Below are 19,533 nucleotides of genomic sequence, written 5' to 3'. Positions count from 1 at the left end.
AACTATCCAAGCATCTTCTTGGAATTAGAAAAGTGTTTGTCACAGCTCCTCTGTCATTATCTGGTTTGGTTTCTAAGGAGATGGGTTTAATTTAGACTTTATTCTCATAAACTTGGCCAAAATGACTGGCTTTCCCTCCTAAGACGCCACCACTGATGCTAAAAACCCATGATTGGAATGTTAGAATTCAACAACCAAGGGCCTGCTTTGTGGTGGGGACTCCACACACTTCACATGATTTAATTATGAGCCCACACCACAGTGACCTGAATGGCAGAAGACACTCCATGCCAGCCTCTCCTGGCATCTGACAGACCAGAGAAGGGCCCAATTCTTGTTCTTGGTACCGCTGAACACCAGCGCCTGGCTCTTTGTCAATGTCAATAGGATCACAATTGGAGGAGTCCAGATAGGGTACTTCTTAATATTACCAACTCTTTCTGTCCTTCCAGGGTTACAAGTAGGGATTTCATCCTGGCAGGAGGGTGAGAGATGGGGAAGGAATAATAGCTTTGCTGGGCTTTCTAGGCTGTTCACCTACAAAGGTCAAGACACTTCTGCTTCTCACATGCATAGGTGTGCAATCTGTAAGTGAGCGTACATTTGGCAAGGGTTTGCACACACACATTCCCACTGCAGTGAAAAAAAACAGATTCTTTGGAGACAGGCTTGTTTCTGTGTGAGGAAGGTGGCCAGAGAGAGGGGGGTGGGTTGGGGCATCTGTCCTCCCCAGATGCCTGCCCAGCCAGTCCCCAAGGCGCCGCTGGCACCTGGAAGCAGCAGCAACATGATATTCCAGCTCCAGCCTGTGGTCCTGAAAAGGGAGTTTTATCTCTGGCTCAATCCTCAGGTGCCCCGGATCCCTGGAGGGCCGATACTAGTATGCAGCCAGTAAATAGCCTTTGTCGCAGGGAGATTTGTTTCATTTGCTGTCTCCTCCCTGTGATTTTCTTGGTCTCAGGCCAAGAAGAAAGCAAGTCCCATCGTTTTCGCCAGACACACCATTAGCAGTCCTGCGAGGCAGCCCCGGGGGATGGTTTCTTGCTATGGGCTCTGAGGGTAGAGGGTGGCTGGAAAGGAGGGGCCCTCATATAGATGTGGGACCAGAGGCATCCACCTGCCTGCCTTTTCCAAATAATTCTGTACGTAAAATGCATAAGTATTGTTCCGTGGTTTGAGAACTATTGTTGAGATTCTGACTCATGCAGGAGACTGAAGTCAGGACTGAATGAAGCTCTCTTGACATCTGGAAAGCCAGGGATGTGGAGAGTGAAGGGGGGAACATGGTGGGGGGGTGGTCACTAACGTGGGGGAAGGCCCACACCCGGGGGCCATGCCCAGGAGGCTGCTTTGCTGGAGGAGCTGCTCATTCAGGAGTCAAGCCCTTCCTGTTTTACACATTCCTACTGTGCCTGCATCACTTGTGAGGGGAGCAGCCGGGGAATGAGTGGATGACCCTCTGCCTTTGTCGGGTGGAAGACAGCAATCAAGAGGCCTGCTTTTCAGGACTCCTTTGATTTATTCTTTGGTCAGAATAGATCTCAGTGTCGATCTTTTATGTAGGAGAGGGTGATAATAACCCCCAATTCATGGGTTGCATTGTGTCCCCCTAAATCTGTATGTCAAAGTTCCTAAATCCCAGCATCTCAGAATTGTGACCTTTGGAGAAAGGGTCTGTATGGAGGTAGTCAAGTCAAAAGGAGGTAATTCCGGTGGGTTCTAATCCATCGTGACTGGTGTCCTCATAAAAAGAGATTTGCACAGAGACATACATAGAAGAAAGACGACATGAAGAGACACAGGGAGAAGACGGCCATCTGCAAGCCAAGGAGTCGTTGCTGTTGTTGTTTAGTGGATGAGCCCCGTCCGAGCCTTGGCAACCCCACGGACCTTCCTGACCCAGGGCCTGGACCGCGTCTCCTGCATCGGCAGGTGGGTAGAGGAGCCTGGAACAGACCCTGCCCTTCACAGCCCGTAGAATGAACCAACCCCGCAACACCTTGATGTCAAAGTCCAGCCTCTGGAACTGAGAGACCATGTGTTTCTATTGTTTAAGGCGCTTGGTCGTGGCAGCCCTAGGAAACCACACAGCAGGGTTGCTGTGAGCCCAGATGTGGTGAAGGACAGGCAGCTATTTCACAGACTTGAAGCACCACACAAACGTTCAGCCTGCAACTGTGGGCTTCCCTGGTGGCTCAGTGGTAAAGAATCCATCTGCTGCTGCAGGCTACTTGGGTTCGATCCCTGGGTTGGAAAGATCCCCTGGAGGAGGAAATGGCCACCCACTCCAGTATTATTGCCTGGGAAATCCCCTGGACAGAGGAGCCGGGTGGGCTACAGTCCCTGGGGTCACAGAGTCAGACATGACTTGGCGACTAAACAAGCAGCAACAATTGCTAGGGTAGCAGATGCAGGCGTGTGTGACCCTACCCAGCGCTGGATGCCCAGCGTCCACTCACTCTGGAGGGGCAGACTGAGCTTCCTTCTCCTCTTCTTCCCTCTGTCCCTGCTGTGACGTTATCATTATCAGCACCAAGCACCGAGGCACCTACTATGTGCTTAACCCTGGGCGTCAGGAGTCGATGTATCAGACAACGTACTGTTACAGAGACAGGCACGTCTCTTCCTTATTTTACAAAAAGAGTAAGGGATTCCATTAAGGTAGGGGGTACCTTAAGGAGTTGTCCTGAAGGAGTGTGGCTGTCAAGACACCAGGGAAGTGAAGGGCTTAGATACACACTTTAACAATGATTTTAACAATGCTGATGATGAACAAGGAGGAAGAAGGTGATGAGATCCCTATGTGCGAATTTACTCATATAATCCCTGTCCCTGTGCTGGGAAGTGGGCTCTTAATCCCATGGCACAGGTGAGCAAGTTGAGGCCTGGAGATACGATGAATTGGCGCCATGGGACCCAACAGTTTAGCTGGGATTAGCTGATGGCACAGGGATCTCTGACCCCAGTATCTGCATCTCTAGCTCTGCCCTGCCCATCACTGCTCCTGGCCGCACTGCCCGTGTCCTGTCCATCCCCCGCACCATGCTCCCAGTCTGTTTCTGTCGTCTTACAGCTTAGGTCTCGCTCTGTGCTCACCCTGAAGCCTCTGTTCACTCCGCTCTGACCTCCGCCTCTCCAGGGCTGGCCGTGCCCTGGCACCCACGCAGCCTGGGCTCATGGGCTGACTGCTTAATGAGCTGCCGCCAATGAAGCCTCACGGCCTCATCACCGAGACTCCTGGAGACCAGGAAGGGGAGCTGAGGACTGCGAGTCCTTCCTGGCACACGGAGACGCCACAGGACAGCTGAGTTGCGCCCTCTCAGCTCTCGACTTCCTCTGATGTGGGAAGGGGCTCTGAGCCAAGCCTAGAGCTGCTGCAGATTTGCAGGAAAAAGAGGCTTCCCACAGCCAGCTGGGCACCTGGTGGTCACTGGGGTGCCGGCCACCATGCCAGGCACGGCTTTCAGGGCCCAGCCAGGGGGCAGGACAGGGCCCAGAGGAGCACAGCTCACCTCTGTGATGCGGGGGTTCGTGCACTTGCTGTTGGTGCCCGACAGCTCCAGCCACTGGCTCTCGTGGACGGGGCAGTGCTGCCGGAGGGTGCACTGCCCTTGGCTCTGGCACCAGCCGCATTCGAAGTCCGGGTCTGCCTTGAGGCACAGCCCGCAGCTCTCACGCATGGCCCCGCACTTATAGAGGTGAACTGCAGGCAGAGGGCAAGAGGGGCTTGGAGGTGGGGGCAGGGCAGGGGGGAGCCAGGAATGTGGACCAGGAACGCAGTCCTGGCCTCTGTATGGGACACGGGCAGCCTTGTCCCCTCTGCCTTTTGGACGCAAAAAAGGCTTGGGCAGAAGAACATGGCTAGGAGGTGAAGTCTACCCCATAAGCAGGGGCCCAGTTAGCTAGCTGCTCCCTGCTAACCCTGCTCCCTCCACTGCACTCCCAGGAGCTGCCCACCCACTGGAGCAGTCACAGGGCAGTGGGAGTGCTGGGGAGGCATGGAGGGTGGGCACGGAATGGCACCACCCTGAATGGGAGCTGCTCCTCCCTGCCCGCCTCCTCGGCCCACCTTCCTCACCTTTATTCTGAGCCGGGTTGTCAATGTTGAAGTGCCCATTCCACACAACCGTCAGCTCCACCGGCAGGTTGTTGATCTCCATCCCTTCGTAGGAATACTGTGGCCAGGATGGGAAGAAAGGAGAAAGCTGGTCATAGAGATTTCTATGGGGTGAGGCGTGCCCACAAGAGTGCATGGGGCTCAGGACAGACCAAGACTGTGAGCGTGTGTGTGTGCACGTGCAAGCACTCTCGAGCACACACATATACACGCATGTGCAAGCAAGGTGGGGATGCCTGTCTCAGGGGATCAGAGCAGAGGGTCAAGAAGCTAAGCCGGGGAGGAGCCGGGCCTGGGTAGGACACACATTTGGAATGTGGGTTCACGGAGCAGACTACATAAAGTCTTGGCCACCTTCTCTGGACGCCTGTTCCTGCCAGCGGAGCCTTCCCCTGGATGTTTAGGTGAGAGAGGAGAGATTGCTTCTCACTGGGTGCCCAGGTGGGGAGTTCTGACCTTTAGGTCTTGGTAGGCCCTCGATGTGATTTGGGAACTTTCATTTCTAGGACATGTTCAGGGTAGGTGGGCGCTTTACCAGGGAACTGGCCAAGCCTGGTCAATTCACAGGCAGGGAGAGAAGGGGAGAAATGGGGAAGAAATGCTAACCCTCTCTTTAGGGGTGAGTGGCTGGGGGTTAAACAGAGAAGAGGATGGATGAGAGCTCAGAGGTGAGGTGGGAAATGCTAAGGTCATCCTACAGCACAAACCTGGAAGTCTGGGTCAAGACACCAGAAGCTCCAAGATCAGGCAGAGGGCCCCAGCCCGCTGCTGTCTGTTGGATGGGGAGCTGTTCCAGGCCTCTGGGCCCTGTTTCCCCACCCAGCTCTCCTCTAATGTCCCTGCCTCTGCCCCAGACTGGGTCTATCCCAAGGGACTGTGGTGCTAAGGGGGGAGGCGGGGATGTGGGAGGTACAGCCCCCAGCATGCCAGCCCTCATCTGCCTTCTGCCAGCATCCCCTTCTCCATCCCTGGAGAAGGAAGGCAGGCCACAGGAACTTGCTGCCTGCTCAGGGTAGTGCTTCTAATCCTACCTGGTGATTTTCTCATTATTCCACTAGATTCTGCCCACCACAGGGGGTGGGATGGGAGATTGAAGCTAAAACAGGTTTTCTGCGGAGGAGGCACTGGGGGTAGGCAATTTGTTGGAAGAGTTCCGTCCAGGGGACTTGGTCTGAAGTTGTGTTTGCAGAGCCAGCAGTCTCTCTTAACGCGGTTTATGTTTGGAGGGCTGGGCCGTGGGGATTGTGGCAGGCAGCTGACGCTCTGTTTCCCCGAGGGGAGGACAGCGCAGAAACTCGGAATGCTCAGGCTGCAGAAGGTCTCGGGGGCCTCTGCTCTGCAGCCTATCCGCGGGGGCTTCTAAAGGAGATGTTATCTTAACCTGGGAAATTGTCCTATATTCCTGAGTGACAGAGCGCACTCCATGATGAGGATGCTGTGACCTTGTCCTCACACAGAATCACAAGCAGGGTGAGTGTCCAGCCTTCTTCAGGCTCTACCCTAGCACACCAGGGTTTTTCGCAGACTCTTTGCTGATGATGCCTGGGCCAGGGAGCCACATGCAGTGTCTCTCCCCCGGTGGCGGTGGTTTATACCACCATCCACACTCTTGCATAATCTCCCTCTTGACCGATGACTCCTGGGCCAGGGTCAGAGTTTGGGCTGAGCCGTAGAATAAAGCAGAGCTTCCTACTCCTGCAGGAATAATACTGGAGAATATTTTTGGTCATCCTGTAACTCAGCTGATGACTCATAAGACTTCTGCCTTGCAGGCCAGTAATCAACTCCCCAGAGGTAAAGTGTTTTGCATCTGGGTGGGTCATTCCAAGTTGCCCTGAGTTTTCTTAAAAAAAGAAAAGAAAAGAAAAGGACTGCCTTCATCAGAGTCATGGGGGCCTCAGGGGTGGGGAATGAGGTCTACTAAGTGCAGATTCCAGAGCCCTACCCAGACCTGCTAAACTGGAGTCCCTGGAGACAGGAGCGCTTCCAGGGAGGCACTCTAGCGAGCCTGGTGCTGCTGAAGTTAGAGAATCTAGAGAATCACTGCTCCTCGCTGTCTGCTAGCAGCAGGAAGACAGAGGCCTGCCAAGGGGGATGTGTGTAGGAGAAGAGTCGGGGGTCGGGGAGGCAGAGAACACTTTCCAGACACCCCCTTCCCATTTCCTCCTGTGGCCAAGCTCCTCTGCCTCATCCTTCCTATCCCCCTCCTCTGAGACCCCAGTGGGAGACAGATGGTGAGGACCAGTGTCAGGCAGCCCAGACCTCTAGGAAGGATGCTGGCAGTGCCTAAATCAGCATCGGAGCCAGGTTCCTGCCTCTCAGGTCTGGGTCTGGGTCTGGCCCATGGGTGTGTTAGCCAATGACCAAGAACACCTTCAGGGCCCTCTGCAGAAGGACCCGAGATCCCCCAGAGAGCGAGGCAAGACCGACCGCCCATGTGTGCTCGGGAGTGTCTGCATGCACAAATCTCTTCACATGCGTGCGGACGTGAGGAGAGGTCTGTGCGCCTCTGCTTTCAGACGTGTGTGTGCCTGTGAGCATACATGGGCACACACGTGCACTGCTGTGAAGGGACACCGCAGTGACCGGCTGTGTGAGTGCGGGCAGAGGACCTGAGTTTCAGGTTCTCCACGTGAAAAATAGGAATTACACACGGTGCGTACCTCACGGGGCTGTCGGGAGGGCTCGAGACAACCGTCTGATGCTCTGGGCAGTACAGTGCCTGTCACAGAGAACGGGCACCCAAATGTTACGGTGCATTTGAATCTGTGTGGGTACACTGAAGGATGCTGTGTAAGAACATACTTGTGATCCCCGAGTTTATGTTCATGTGGAATAATAGCAGTGCCTATTGGGTGTTTATGTGCCAGACACTCAGTACATATGGAGACATATGCAGGTGAGAACACTCACGTGTTCAGACGTGTGTGTGTGTGTGTGTGTGTGTGCGCACATTTTCTTTTTGACGTAAATAGAAATTATAAGGCTTTAAGGATCAGAAGTTCTGGGCATTGCTTCCTCTTTCTCCTCCCCTTCCTGAGACCTCAATTCTGAAATATTAACAGAAATCATTAACCGCAGTGTTCCCCACCACCCTCTAGGTCTCCAGGGAAGTCACTTTGCTTCCTGGAGATGCCCTCCCTCCCCTTTGACCTATATCCTTCTGGAAGCAGCCTGCTGGGGAGCCTGGACCACTGGTTCCCATCCCCCAACACCCCCCACCTCCACTCCACTTAGCATTTATATAGCTCTGTGTAATCAGTGGGCAGTTAATCTGCACAAAGCCCAGAGCTGAAGGAAAAGTGTTTCAGGCTCCCAGGGGCCAGGAGGTTAAGTGTCTCAATCAAGGTCTGGCTCACCGTGGCCCAGCTCACAGATGACGTTACTCACTCCCTGTGAACCTCAGTTTCCCGACCTTCTAAAAGCAAAGAGACAACTTCTGTATAATTTCGACATTCTTCCTTCCAGCCATTCCCCTGTCTGAGATATTTTGGTGGAAAGTTCTATCAGTTCTATCACCAACATAAGATGCCAGGGCTTCCCAGGTGGTGCTAGTGGTAAAGGACCTGCCTGCCAATGCAGGAGTCACAGGAGACAGGGGTTCGATCCCTGGGTGGGGAAGATCCCCTGGAGGACGGCATGGCAACCCACTCCAGTATTCTTGCCTGGAGAATCCCATGGACAGAGGAGCCTAGAGGGCTACAGTCCAGGGTCACAAAGAGCCGGACATGACTGAAGCAATTCAGCACGCATGCAAACGCATATGTGTTGCGTCCATCTCCAGGACCTCAGAGGCTCAGCAGACACACTCCCAGCTGTGTTCCAGTAAAGCAGGAAGTGGGAACATGTCTCCGCCCCCCATCAGTCTCCCCATCCTTGTTTTGCACGCAGTAAACTGGGGCACCACAAGAAGTTGTGAGGCTCCCCGTGGGCTGTTGGAAGCTGGGCCTTACATCTGCAGTGCAGCCAGCCCTCCACCCCTCTGCGGCCCACTGACTATCGTGATGGCCGGTGACTGCAGGGCGGGACTGGGCGCTATTCTTAGCAGCACTTGACATTTCTGGAGCCATAGTCTAAAGGAGGCCTCAAACACCCACAGTTGCTCCCTCCTCCCCCTGTTGCCTGCGGGCTGCCCTGATTTTCCGCCTACAGGCCCCCGAGGGCTACAGTGATTGGCCCAGGCCTGTCCCCACATAGTGGGCTGGAAGTGAGCTGCCTGCCTACCAGCCCTGGGCTTACCCTGTGCAAAATGTTCGCATGTCTCTCTTTTCCATCTCTTCTCTTCTGCTCTCCTCTGAGACCTCTTGGTCACCCTCCTGTCTCTGCCATCAGAAACCAGGGGTGTGGGGGCAGGGGTTGGTTTCTCTGTTAGAACCTTCTGTCCTCCTGCCCCTATTCCAGAGAGCTCATTTAGGAAACAAAACAACAGTGGCTCGTCTTCCACCATCCTCTCTGAGGCAGAGCAGACCCTTCTATAAAGTGCTCAGTTGCTGGTTTTGGCCTAACCTTTGATGAGGGGTGTGTTACAAGACTGGGTTTAAGTTCTAAATTGGCTATGACTTGCTGTGTGATCTCAGGCAGGTCACCTGCCCTCTCTGGACTTTGGAGATCCCCTCCCCGCCTCTGTCACAGGATCAAGGAAATACTCAGGTCTCTTTCTGCCCTGATGATAACGTTGTTTTCTATTACAGTGGTTAAGGGAGGCTTGCCACTGACAATGACCCAAGTTTTTTTTTTTAAGGAAGTCACTTGACAGTAAGCACCACCTTGGCCCAGATGGCATTTCAACTGGGATTCCACTGATCCTCCTGAAAAGAGAGGCTCCTGATAAGCCTTCCTGAACTGCATGATTCCAGCAGGTTCTGGACCCTCCTAGAATTCACTCCTTGTGGGGTACACCTCCTGTTGCCTCAGTTTCTAAGACTTTAAAATGGTAGAGAAACGAATGCTCCCATTACCTTCCTTACTAGGGTGTGGAAGTGAAAAAGGCAGGAGGAAAAAGGCTATTTTGGGAGCAGGGCCTTGGAGGCACTGATACTGTCCATGGGTGGGGAGGCCTCCGGAAGATCCCCAAGTCCAGGGGCCCAGAGGTCAGCGCAGGCCCTCCCCCACTCCTGAGGGTCAGGAGCTTAGAAGTCACCTCCTCTCCTTGGCCGTCAGAGCCTTGGGCTCCAGGCCTCCAGCCCCAGTGTCACACTTCTACCATGGATCCGGTGTCTCCAAACTCCTGGAGACAGATTCGAAGGTGCCTGAGCCCGCGTACCCTGGAGGCTGGCTGATTGGGCAGGACTCCGTGGACCGGGACCTCCGGGGACCAGAAGCAGATTTGACCATCATGCCCTGGGGCATCAGGCTCTAGGATGAGAAATTCCCACACAAGCAGCTGAGTGACCTGTGATTTCTTAGCTCCCAAAAATTCAACATCAGACCAGCAGGTGCCCATGCTGGGGGTCAGCAGTGCCTTTCCTTATCCCACTGGTACCAGCCAGCACTAGGGACTCAGAGGGGGCACCACAGAGGAGGAGACCTGGCCCCGACCTGCATGGCTATAACCTGGGGTAGCTTCCTGTATTCCACAGACTCAGCCTAGCACAGGGTCCTGAAGCCCAGGGACTCAGAGGCCACAGACTCTGTCCTCCATCCTGACGCCTCTGGGGCCCAGATCCCTGGGGCAGCTTCTCTGAGGACACAAGCCTGTTTCCTCTAAAGCCTGAAATCCCTGCAAACCTACTGCTGGGACAAATGTGGGACTCAGGCTTACTTTTCCCACGGGACGTCCTCATCTGGGGAGAACAATTTGAGCTGGACCCTGGGGGGCCTGCTCGGCCCTGGTCTGCTTGGCCTCAGGATTCATGAGAAAGCAGGAGGCATTTAATATCCCTTGCAGGTTTAATCCGGGGTGCTGCAGAAGTCTGCAACACAGCCTGGCCACTGGGGAGGAGGGAGATGTGGACATGAGAGAGGTGGGCACACATCTGGGGTTTCAGAGGTTGGGAGGTTGAGTGCCAGGAGTTGCTAAATGATAAGCAACCCTGGGCCAGCAAGTTCACCCCTCGGAGCTCCATTCACCCCTAGCCTGCTTCCTGCAGGAATAGCAGGGTGCCTCGGGAAGAGCTTTGTCAGGGGCTCTCCTGGTCCCACATCACATCCTTAATTACAATCATCACCTGTAAGTACCCAGAAGCAATGGCATGAATGACAGCAGGCAGTGTGGTAGAGGAGGGGACCCCTGTGCCCAGGTCTAGCCCTGCTAATCACTAGCTGTGTGACCTTGAGCAAGGGTGGGCTGGCACTGGGGCCTCTGGGGACCAGAAGCAGATTTGACCATCATGCCCTGATGGGTTACCCTGAAGTGAATGGAGCCTAAGGGTCAGCTTTAGGGCCCTGAACGAGCCTGCACAGACCATCCTAAGGCCTGCCTGTGTATCTCATTTGAATTGATGTATTTCATTCTTAAAGAAGGTCCCCCAAATTGTATAACTCTCAGCCACACAAACCCAATCTGGCCCTTTCTTCTGGGCCTCCAGTTTCTCTTCTGTACCATGAAGAAGAAAGTAGGTCTCATATAGCTTGAAAATGTTACAAGTGTTTAAGCCTACTGTTTGTCTCTGAGCATCCGGGTTCAGAAGTAGCCCAGAAAGAGAAGGTCAAAGGCTATCGGGGAAGCCGGCAGACAGGCAGGGGGTGCTCCATTAGGGCACACTGTGTGGTGACCAGGGACCAGGCAAAGGCTGTTGGCAGTAGGGGGCAGATGAGCCATAGTTGATCTGGCATGGATTTATGTGCATTTCTAAATACTGGGCAGGGTTCATGTGGATCTCCGCGGCATAGCCCCGGCCAGCTCCCTCCTGTTCCAGCATCTTTGTGGATGCTGGCCTGGCTCAGAAGCCTCATGTGCTGGGAAATAGCCTCTGTGTGAGTGTTAAGCCTGATGGGGGTGGCCTTTGTGAGCTCAGATGAGACCCTCAGGTCAGCCCTGGTAGGAAGTCTGGGCCCAGAGTTTCCAGAGCTCCTCTCAGGAAGGAAGACGGAGCCCTGCAAACACATCTAAGCCCACAGACGGTGTTTAGCAGGCCCACGGCTGGCCCCCAGCCCCTTGGGTCACCACGACAGGGTCACACCTGCAGGCAAAGGCATGGTGAGCTTGGCTGGGCCGGCAGGGTTGGCGGAAGCGGTGGGAGGGGAGCTGAACAGTTCTGGTGTTGAGGGCAGTCCTGCCCTGCTGAGCTGACAGGCCAGGAGAGAGAGGCGGGCGGGGGTGGGCACAGGGGCCAGTGCGCCCGGGCACTCACGGAGGTGTTTTGGCACTGCACGCTGGAGCTGTTGAAGCGCAGGGCGGGCACCCTCTGCTCGCTGCCCTGGATGTTGAGGACGCACTCGTAGCCACGCTGCCCTGACTGTGGCTGCGGGAGGTTCTTGGCCTTGAGGGTGATGGGCTTGATCACCTCCACGGGCACCAGGATCTTGTCCACGCGCAGCAGCTGGGGGCAGTCCTGTGGATAGACAGTGAGGCTCAGCTGGGGTACAGGAAGCCCAAGGGGCAGAAGCCCCTGACATCACCCAGATGGTCCACATCATCTCACCCTTCCCAGGGGCTCCCCACACGGCGCCCTCTGCACTGCTGCCCGCCCCCAGCCCCCAGCAGACAGGCAAGGGGACTCAGCACCCCATGTCCCGAGTCCTTGAGGCACTCCCCATGGAGGTCAACCCCCCACCCCACCCTCACCAGCCCCTGTGGTCCAGACTCCCAGTGGTCCTCTCTCAAGGGTGGGGGTTCTACCCTGGCAGACAGAACTCTGCTGGCTGGGGGTCCTGTCTCATTTTGGGCTGCCAACCCCTTTCCCTTGGTTTCAGGCTGCCAAGCACGGGGACAAAAGGACCCATGCCAGCAGCCCGACAGTGACTCCAAAGCCCGGGACTGAGGCTCTAAAACGTCAGTCTGGACCACGGCCCAGGTGAGTTTGAGAGGACCTTCCAGAGATGGGCTGAGTCTGGCATTTGGGGATGTTCTGGAATGAGCCCCAGAGGCCTTTGAAATCCAGAAGCTTCTGCCTGACCCCAGGGAGGTGCCCCTTGGCAGACACACACTGAGCTTCCTCTGATGGGGCAAGCTGCTGATTTGTGAGCACATTTGGGGATGGACGAGGTGGATCACTGGGCCCCCTTTCACTGGGCAATCAGCTCTGTCCAGAGAGGGCTGGAGGCAGAAAGGGGTCAAGTAAGGAGTATGGCGCTCTGCCCAGCTGGGAGGTGGGCGCTAGCATGTGGCTGGATTCTCAGGATCTGGGTGGAAGAGAGCCTTGGCCTGGGCAAAAGTGAGGTCCTGGGTCAGGTGGGTTTTACCGTCCCTAGATTCCTCCCAGCATGATACTCTTTGGGGCAGGCCCACCAGACAGATGGCTCTGGGCAGGTCAATGGTCAAAGCACGGCTCATACATCCTTTGTAAGGATACTGCCCCACGGGCTCACTGCAGACTCTCAGATCCCCAACCTCAGCCCTCTTCCCCAGTAAAGTAAGGCAAGAAAGAGGCCAAGGGAAGGCCTGAGACCCTGATGGGAGGGGTCCCAGGCAATCAGGCACCCAGGAGCTGTATCCCCTAGGTCTGAAAGCAAACATGGGCCCCTCTGTCATTGACAACTGGAGGGGAAGAGCTCTAGAGCCACTGAGCTTCTGACAAGCCACGGAAGCCCGACCACATTACACATCCATCCTCACTTGAGAATCAACTTGCTTATCTGTCAAGTGGGTGGAATCCAAGGACCCATTTGGCTCTAACCAGTCCTGATTCCATGATTAGGGTGATCTCACCTCCATCCTTTCCCATGACCCTATAGCCTTGCCTTAGGGGAGCACTCCAGGACCCATTAAACGAAGCCCCTCCTTTCTTCCAGGGTATCCACGCCTTTAACCCGAAGAGAGGCCAGACCAGGAGCAGCAGACCCAGCTATCCACGTTTGAGTTTGCATCCAAGAGAACTGGAAGCAGGGTCTCCAAGAAATACTTGATGCCCACACTCACAGCAGCATCCTTCACAACAGCCAAAAGGTGGAAACAACGGAGGTGCCATCGTAGATGAATGGATAAGCAAAATGATATATAGACATGCAATGGAATATGATTCAGCCTTAAAGGGAAGGGAATTTAAACACACTCTAAGTCATGGGTGAATCTTGAAAACTTTCTGCCAAGTGAAACAAGCCGATCACTATGGACAAACACTACCCAGGGTAGTCACCTGCATAGAGACAGAAGATGGAACAGGAGTTTCAGGGGGAGTTAGTGTTTAATGGGTGCACAGTTTCAGTTGGGAAAGATGAATAAAGTTCTGGAGATGGATGGTGGTCATGGCTACACAACAGTGTGAATGCACTTACCGCCGCTAAACTGTGCACTTAAAATCGGCTAAGATAGCAAATTTTATGATATGTGTATTTTGACCCAGTTTTAACTAAGTAAAACAGAGAGGAGAAGCAGGAGCGGAGAAGGGATGGAGCCTGAACCCTGCTTGTGGCCTTGAGGCTCAAGAGCATGTGGGTCTCCAGGACCTTGAGGTCCCACGTGGATCGAGGGTCTTAAAGGTCCATCCTGAGCCCTTACCTCTGCTGCTATCTCAGCCCCTCTGCTCGGGCAACATGAGAACTTGGGACACAAGATGAATGATTTTGTGAAAAGGATGAAGCTCGGGCTGGAGTGGGAGATGTGTGATGCTGGGAACTCAGGAGAGAAGACTGATGCCAAGTGGGGACTTGTGAGCCCGAGTGGTTGGGCCCTTCCTGACTCCACTCTTCCCTCCTCCCTGAGACCGTGGCAGTGCTCCCTCTCCAAAAGCAGCACAAGCCTGACCTTGCCCCCTGCTACTGCAAGGAGATCCAACCGGTCCATCCTAAAGGAAATCAGTCCTGAGTATTCATTGGAAGGACTGATGCTGAAGCTGAAACTCCAATACTCTGGCCACCTGATGCAAAGAGTTGACTCACTAGAAAAGACCCTGATGCTGGGAAAGATTGAAGCCAGGAGGAGAAGGGGATGACAGAGGATGAGATGGTTGGATGGCATCACCAACTCAATGGACATGAGTTTGAGTAAGCTCCGGGAGTAGGTGATGGACAGGGAAGCCTGGCGTGCTGCAGTCCATGGAGTCGCAGTTGGACACAACTTCATGGCTGAACTGAACTGATACACACATTTGCCCGAGGAGCCGCGTCTAGGGTTGTATTTGGATTGAGAGGAGTAGAGTTGGGATTTCTCATCTCCAAGTCCTACAGGAAAATATGGCAGCTCAAGAACAATACAGCAAGGGTGTCTGAATCTCAGAGTCTTCTGTCAACCCAAGGATCCCTTCTACTTTGCACAGGAGAAACCAAGGCAGGGAGAGGAAAAATAACGGCTCAATCTCAGCAGATGCACTGGCAGCTGAAGAACTCAGATGCTGCCCTGCCATCTTCCCTCCTCTTAATGAAAGAGGCAAGTTCTCCCTGGCAGATAGGACCACCTTAGGATGGGGTGGTGGGTCAGAAAGATTCCCCCAGAGAGGAGTTTAGGGCTAGGGGCCTTCGAGACCCTCCTGTGGTGAGCCGGATCCTCACCTGGGGGCTGGACCTGTTCTGGTTTGGGATGGAAGTTAAGCCTCTCTCTCTTCCCCTGTAAGATTCTCTCTGAGATTTGTTCTTTAATGAGTCCTCGTTGCCGGTGGCCCCATAAAGGCCTATTTTGCATATAAAAAGGTTGGCAGCTCTGAGACTAAGTTCATTAATAATAATTGGAGAGAGTCAGGGCTGGGCTGGGCCCGTTTTCCTCTGGTGGCGCTACTGATTGACCACAGTGTCCCTCCTAATTGAAAGTAAAATGGCAGTTTCTCCCCAGGCAACAAGGCATGGGGGGACCACTGTCCCATGGCTGCCTCCTCCTCACACCCCAGACCCTGCCTAGCCTCGTGCTGAGATCCCAGATACAACACCACCTCTGAGTCCGCTCAGGGGAAATTTCAGAGCAACTTCCACATTTCTCCGTGAAACATTTCTCTGAGGCCCTGTCCCCTAGCACTCCAGCCACGGTCCTCACCTTTGAGCTTTCTTAACTAGAAAGAACCTGGTTTGGGAATTCTGTACAAGTGCAAGTCTATCTTCTTCCTCTTGCTAATTTCAGTCTGAACAGTGCATGGCTTCCCTACCCATGGGGATTAAAAACCCGTCCCCGGAGGGTCATTTGAGGGGAGTCCATGAACTACCTTGTATAATACGTCTGGCACAGAGGAGCAAGTGCTCAACTTAAAAAGTTGGATCTTTCCTCGTTTGTCCCTCTCGGCTCAGGCTGCACTGGTCTCTCAGCCACTCCCTTTCCTAAGGCTCTTTCTCCCCTGCTCCCGCCTCACCTCTGTGTTCTTTTCTTCTTTTCAATGAACTCTCATCAATTCCCGGCCTATTCCCCACTTCTTGACTTCAGAGCCGACAATTTCAACAGCTCCAAGTGCCCTAACACAAGGCAGACAGGTAGAGAGGTCCCAGCTCTCTTCACTGCTCATCTAACGGCTGTCCCCTCTTCCAGAAGGTTCTGTGTGCTCTGAGAGAGGATCTCGGCTAGCCAACCACATGGCTTTGGACAAGTTCCCAAACCCTCTGGGTCTCCTTACCCATAAAATGAAGAGGCTGGTTTAGATTCAGTGAATTGTATGGTCCCAGTTCTATTATCAACCCAGTATATGATCTGGGACACATCCTCATATCACCTTTCTGAGACTCAGTTTTCCCATTTCTAAAATGGGGGTAAACAATACTTGTTCAAGTAGCTCACAGTGTGGTATTCAAAATATTGACCACTGCATGCTGGAAGGCGGGGGGGAGTACCTTGTGGGGGAGGTTGGTCTCCTGGAAGTGCCATTTACCTATTAAGAGGGAAATATTTTAATAACTGATATACTGAGAGTGAGATGGTTGGATGGCATCATTGACTCAATGGACATGAGTTTGAGCAAACTCCAGGAGACAGAGAAGGACAGGGAAGGCTGGCATGCTGCAGTCTGTGGAGTCGCAAAGAGTCGGACATGACTGAGTGACTGGACAAAAACAATAATATTGCAACCTGGCATAGTCATACCTGCGGACACGGCTTTGATAGGCAGTGTGTGATCCTGTTACTCTAGCTCACACAATTAACACGGTGCAAGAAGTACAAGGCTTCACCCCATAACCCACTGTTTCCATCACCTTACACACATTTTGCCATGTGCTATCTTGTTTCGAAGCACAACACATATGATCACCCCCATGTCCATGAGCAAGAAATTAAGACCAGTTACCTCACTCAGTCCCCACAATGACCATGAACAAGACACTCCCATCATCATCTTATTTTATCCCCACATGATGACCAAACCCCCTTACAACTGAATTCCTTAAAAACATTCTGCCCCTCTTTTTCCAAAGAAGATATTTCTTTAAACAGTCATTTGAAAGGGCCAGCTCCTGGAGAGTAGAAAACACCTGCATTTAGCAAGACTATTTGGAGACTCATGTCTATATTAAGAGCCAGATTCCTAGGGAGGCTGTTTTGCCCATGGCTACATTCTGCAGTTCTAAGAATAAGCTGAGGGTGGGGAGAAGGGTGCCTTGAAGTGCAAGAATATCTTTAAGGTCTTGGCTTTCAGGAAGAGGCTCCGGTGGACTCCAGGTCCACCATCTAGCCTTCTGCATGTTTTATTTTCCACTTTTCCACTGAAATGCACATGGAAGTAAAGACAGCATGACCAGTTACGGGGCAGCGTCAACCCCAAGCCGACACGTGAGGGCAAAAAACACGCCTTTCTGTCTACCAAGTCCAGCATGTCATTGGCTGCGTTATACAGAGGTTTCATTGCACATTTAAATAATTGAACAAGGACGTAAAGAGTGTTGCCCAGCTGGGAGAGGAGAGTCTGCCTCCAGGGCTGGTGGTGCCTGGGGAGGGGGTGGTGGTAGGCTGTGGATTTACAGCCCCTAGTGTGTTTACAAGATGAGGGCTCTAATTCTCTCAGCTGTTACTGCGAGACTAGGGGGATGTGATGTTCTGGGGCGGGAGAGGGGGAGCTGGGTGGGGGCAGCATGGAAGGGTGGCTAAGGAATAAATAATTTGCAGGTCACCCCTCCCCCCATGTCACCTCAGCTGTCATCAATTCCAAAGCCAAGTCAGCCCCAGTCTCAACCCCCAAATTTACACTCACTTTCTCAGACCCAGGGTGCCCAATACAAAAATGCAATGCACCATATATTTTCTTCACTGTTTCCCAAGTTTATAATGCCATTAGCGTGATCTACGACGGGCCGGTTTATGGAGGGAGCCAAGTAATAATACAAAAAGGAAATACCCATAACCTTAAGCAGGGGGAGGGGCAGATGAGATTGATGGAAAGTGCAATTGAGTGGAGAAACGGCAACCCAGTAATAGAAACCTGCAGAGGGGCAGAGGCACAGGGGCGAGCAAGTTCTGGAGATGGGTTTGGCTTTGTTTTCTCAAAGGAGGGTGAAAGGCATGGCAAGGGTGGTTTCGTTTCCTTGAGTTGGGTCTCAGGAATAGTTCCTTTGCAAAAAGAGGAGCAGAGTCACCGACAAGGTGACCTGAACTTCTTCAAGTCCTGCTGGGGGACAGGCCCTTGGCCTGCCTTATCTCTGGGCATAGGGCTGATTTCAGCAGCCTGTCCCAGGCCTGGACTTTCCTTGTCTTACTAGTTCTGCAGTCCCGGGGAGGACTGACCTTGGGATCTGCAGGTTTCCCAATACCTGTCCTGGCAATGGATTCATCTCAGTGCTGTCGGGGTGGTAGGGGACTTGGAGAGAGGCTTTCAAGCACAGCTTTGGAAATCAGATAGAATTCATTCTGCCTCTTCTGATCTCACAGCGGTTCTCTGGAGAAAGGCTCTGGTTGAACTTCAGGAAGAGGGACTGCAGGAAGCTCCTCTATGAGCTCAGCCAGGCTGGAGCCCGAACAACACAGCATCAACTGTAGCTGACTCTGTCATTCAGTTTAGATGAGAAATAACAGCAGAATAGTCCTTCGAGGATAAATTCTTCTCAATTCATGTGCTTTCCCATGGAAGTTCGCCTCTGTTCCTCAAGAATCGTAGTTATTAAGTGCGTGGGCTTGATGGGGGGCTCAGGTCACCTAGCAGAGGATTCCAAATCCACTTGGAGGCCAGTGGCCCCTTCCTCCTTGGTGAAGGCGAGAGCATGGCCTTGTTGGTAGCTGCCCCGTTGAAAGGCCATTCTAGTGGGAAGCCAGGAGTCTCAGCTGCTACTGGAAGGACAAGACTGAAAACTCTGTGATCCCCCTTGAGCTTTCCCTCATCTTCCTCTTCCTATTCTTGTCGGTACCTGGGATCTGGCAGCGGATCTAAAGACCCAGGGTTGTTATCACAATGCCATCATTAGTTGAAACAAAATCATTCCTTGTAACTGGAATACAGTGACTATAAACGACACATGCTATTGGGCATTCTATTTCTAATAATTGTAATTACTGGAGAATACTTGCCATTAATATAATAACAACAATGATTGACCAGTTCTCTGTTCCAGACCAATAACTTCACCTGAATGCCCTCTTTGTTCAGGGGAAAAAAAGAGGTAATTCAACATGCGTGGTGATAGTCAGTCAACAAAGCCAGTGTTGAAACTGGAAGACGCCTGGATGAAAATCTTCTTAGGGATACAGGATGCTGCTGGGGAGTAGAAGGGCCACCTGGCAGCCTCCTTCTTGGCTAACAAAAGGCCTCTGTCTACATCCACACACTCAAAGGTGGAAAGCAAATGAAAACCTAGGGACTTCTAGAAGAATGGCTGGGCCTGAGCCTCCCCTTCATTCCCAGGGTGTGTTTGGGCCTAGAAGTTCAGGGATGCTACAGACCTGAGGCTATGTGAGCCCCTTGTTGGGCAGAACTGGAGACCTAGGCCACCCTTGGACACCCACCCGGTAAGGCCACTTCCTGGATGTGGGTTTCTCGTTGATGTTCTCCAAATCATTTCCACTGATAATTATAGAACCTCAGCGATCACGCGGACAAATGGTCCCATTAGATCTACCGGTCTCGTGTGTGTGTGCTAGTCCTTCAGTCGTGTCTGACCCCAAGGACTGTAGCTCTCCCGGCTTCTCTGTCCATGGGCTTTTCCAGACAAGAATACTGGAGTGGGTTGCCATGCCCTTCTCCAGGGGATCTTCCCAACCCAGGGATCGAACCTGGGTCTCCCATTGCAGGCAGATTCTTTACTGTCTGAGCCACCATATAATTTTATATACTGTTCAGTTCAGTTCAGTTGCTCAGTCGTGTCCGACTCTTTGCGACCCCATGAATTGCAGCACGCCAGGCCTCCCTGTCCATTACCAACTCCCGGAGTTTACTCAAACTCACATCCATCGAGCCAGTGATGCCATCCAGCCATCTCATCCT

At 53.1% G+C, this 19,533-nt stretch overlaps 1 protein-coding gene across 1 annotated transcript in view; it reads right to left on the bottom strand.

Moving 5' to 3' along the window:
* The window catches only part of PLXNA4 (plexin A4), a 489,083-nt gene that overhangs the window by 78,576 nt on the left and 390,974 nt on the right, over positions 1-19,533 (bottom strand). Inside the window, exons 10-12 of the mRNA XM_018046916.1 lie at positions 11,410-11,610; positions 4,079-4,175; positions 3,513-3,703 (exon numbers count right to left, since the gene is read on the bottom strand). Coding sequence (XP_017902405.1) covers positions 3,513-3,703; positions 4,079-4,175; positions 11,410-11,610 — 489 coding nt within the window. The remainder of the gene's footprint in view (positions 1-3,512; positions 3,704-4,078; positions 4,176-11,409; positions 11,611-19,533) is intronic.

This window comes from Capra hircus, chromosome 4 (genome assembly GCF_001704415.2).
Source record: "Capra hircus breed San Clemente chromosome 4, ASM170441v1, whole genome shotgun sequence".
Classification (NCBI taxonomy): domain Eukaryota; kingdom Metazoa; phylum Chordata; class Mammalia; order Artiodactyla; family Bovidae; genus Capra; species Capra hircus.
This window is presented reverse-complemented; position numbering and strand designations above follow the sequence as displayed.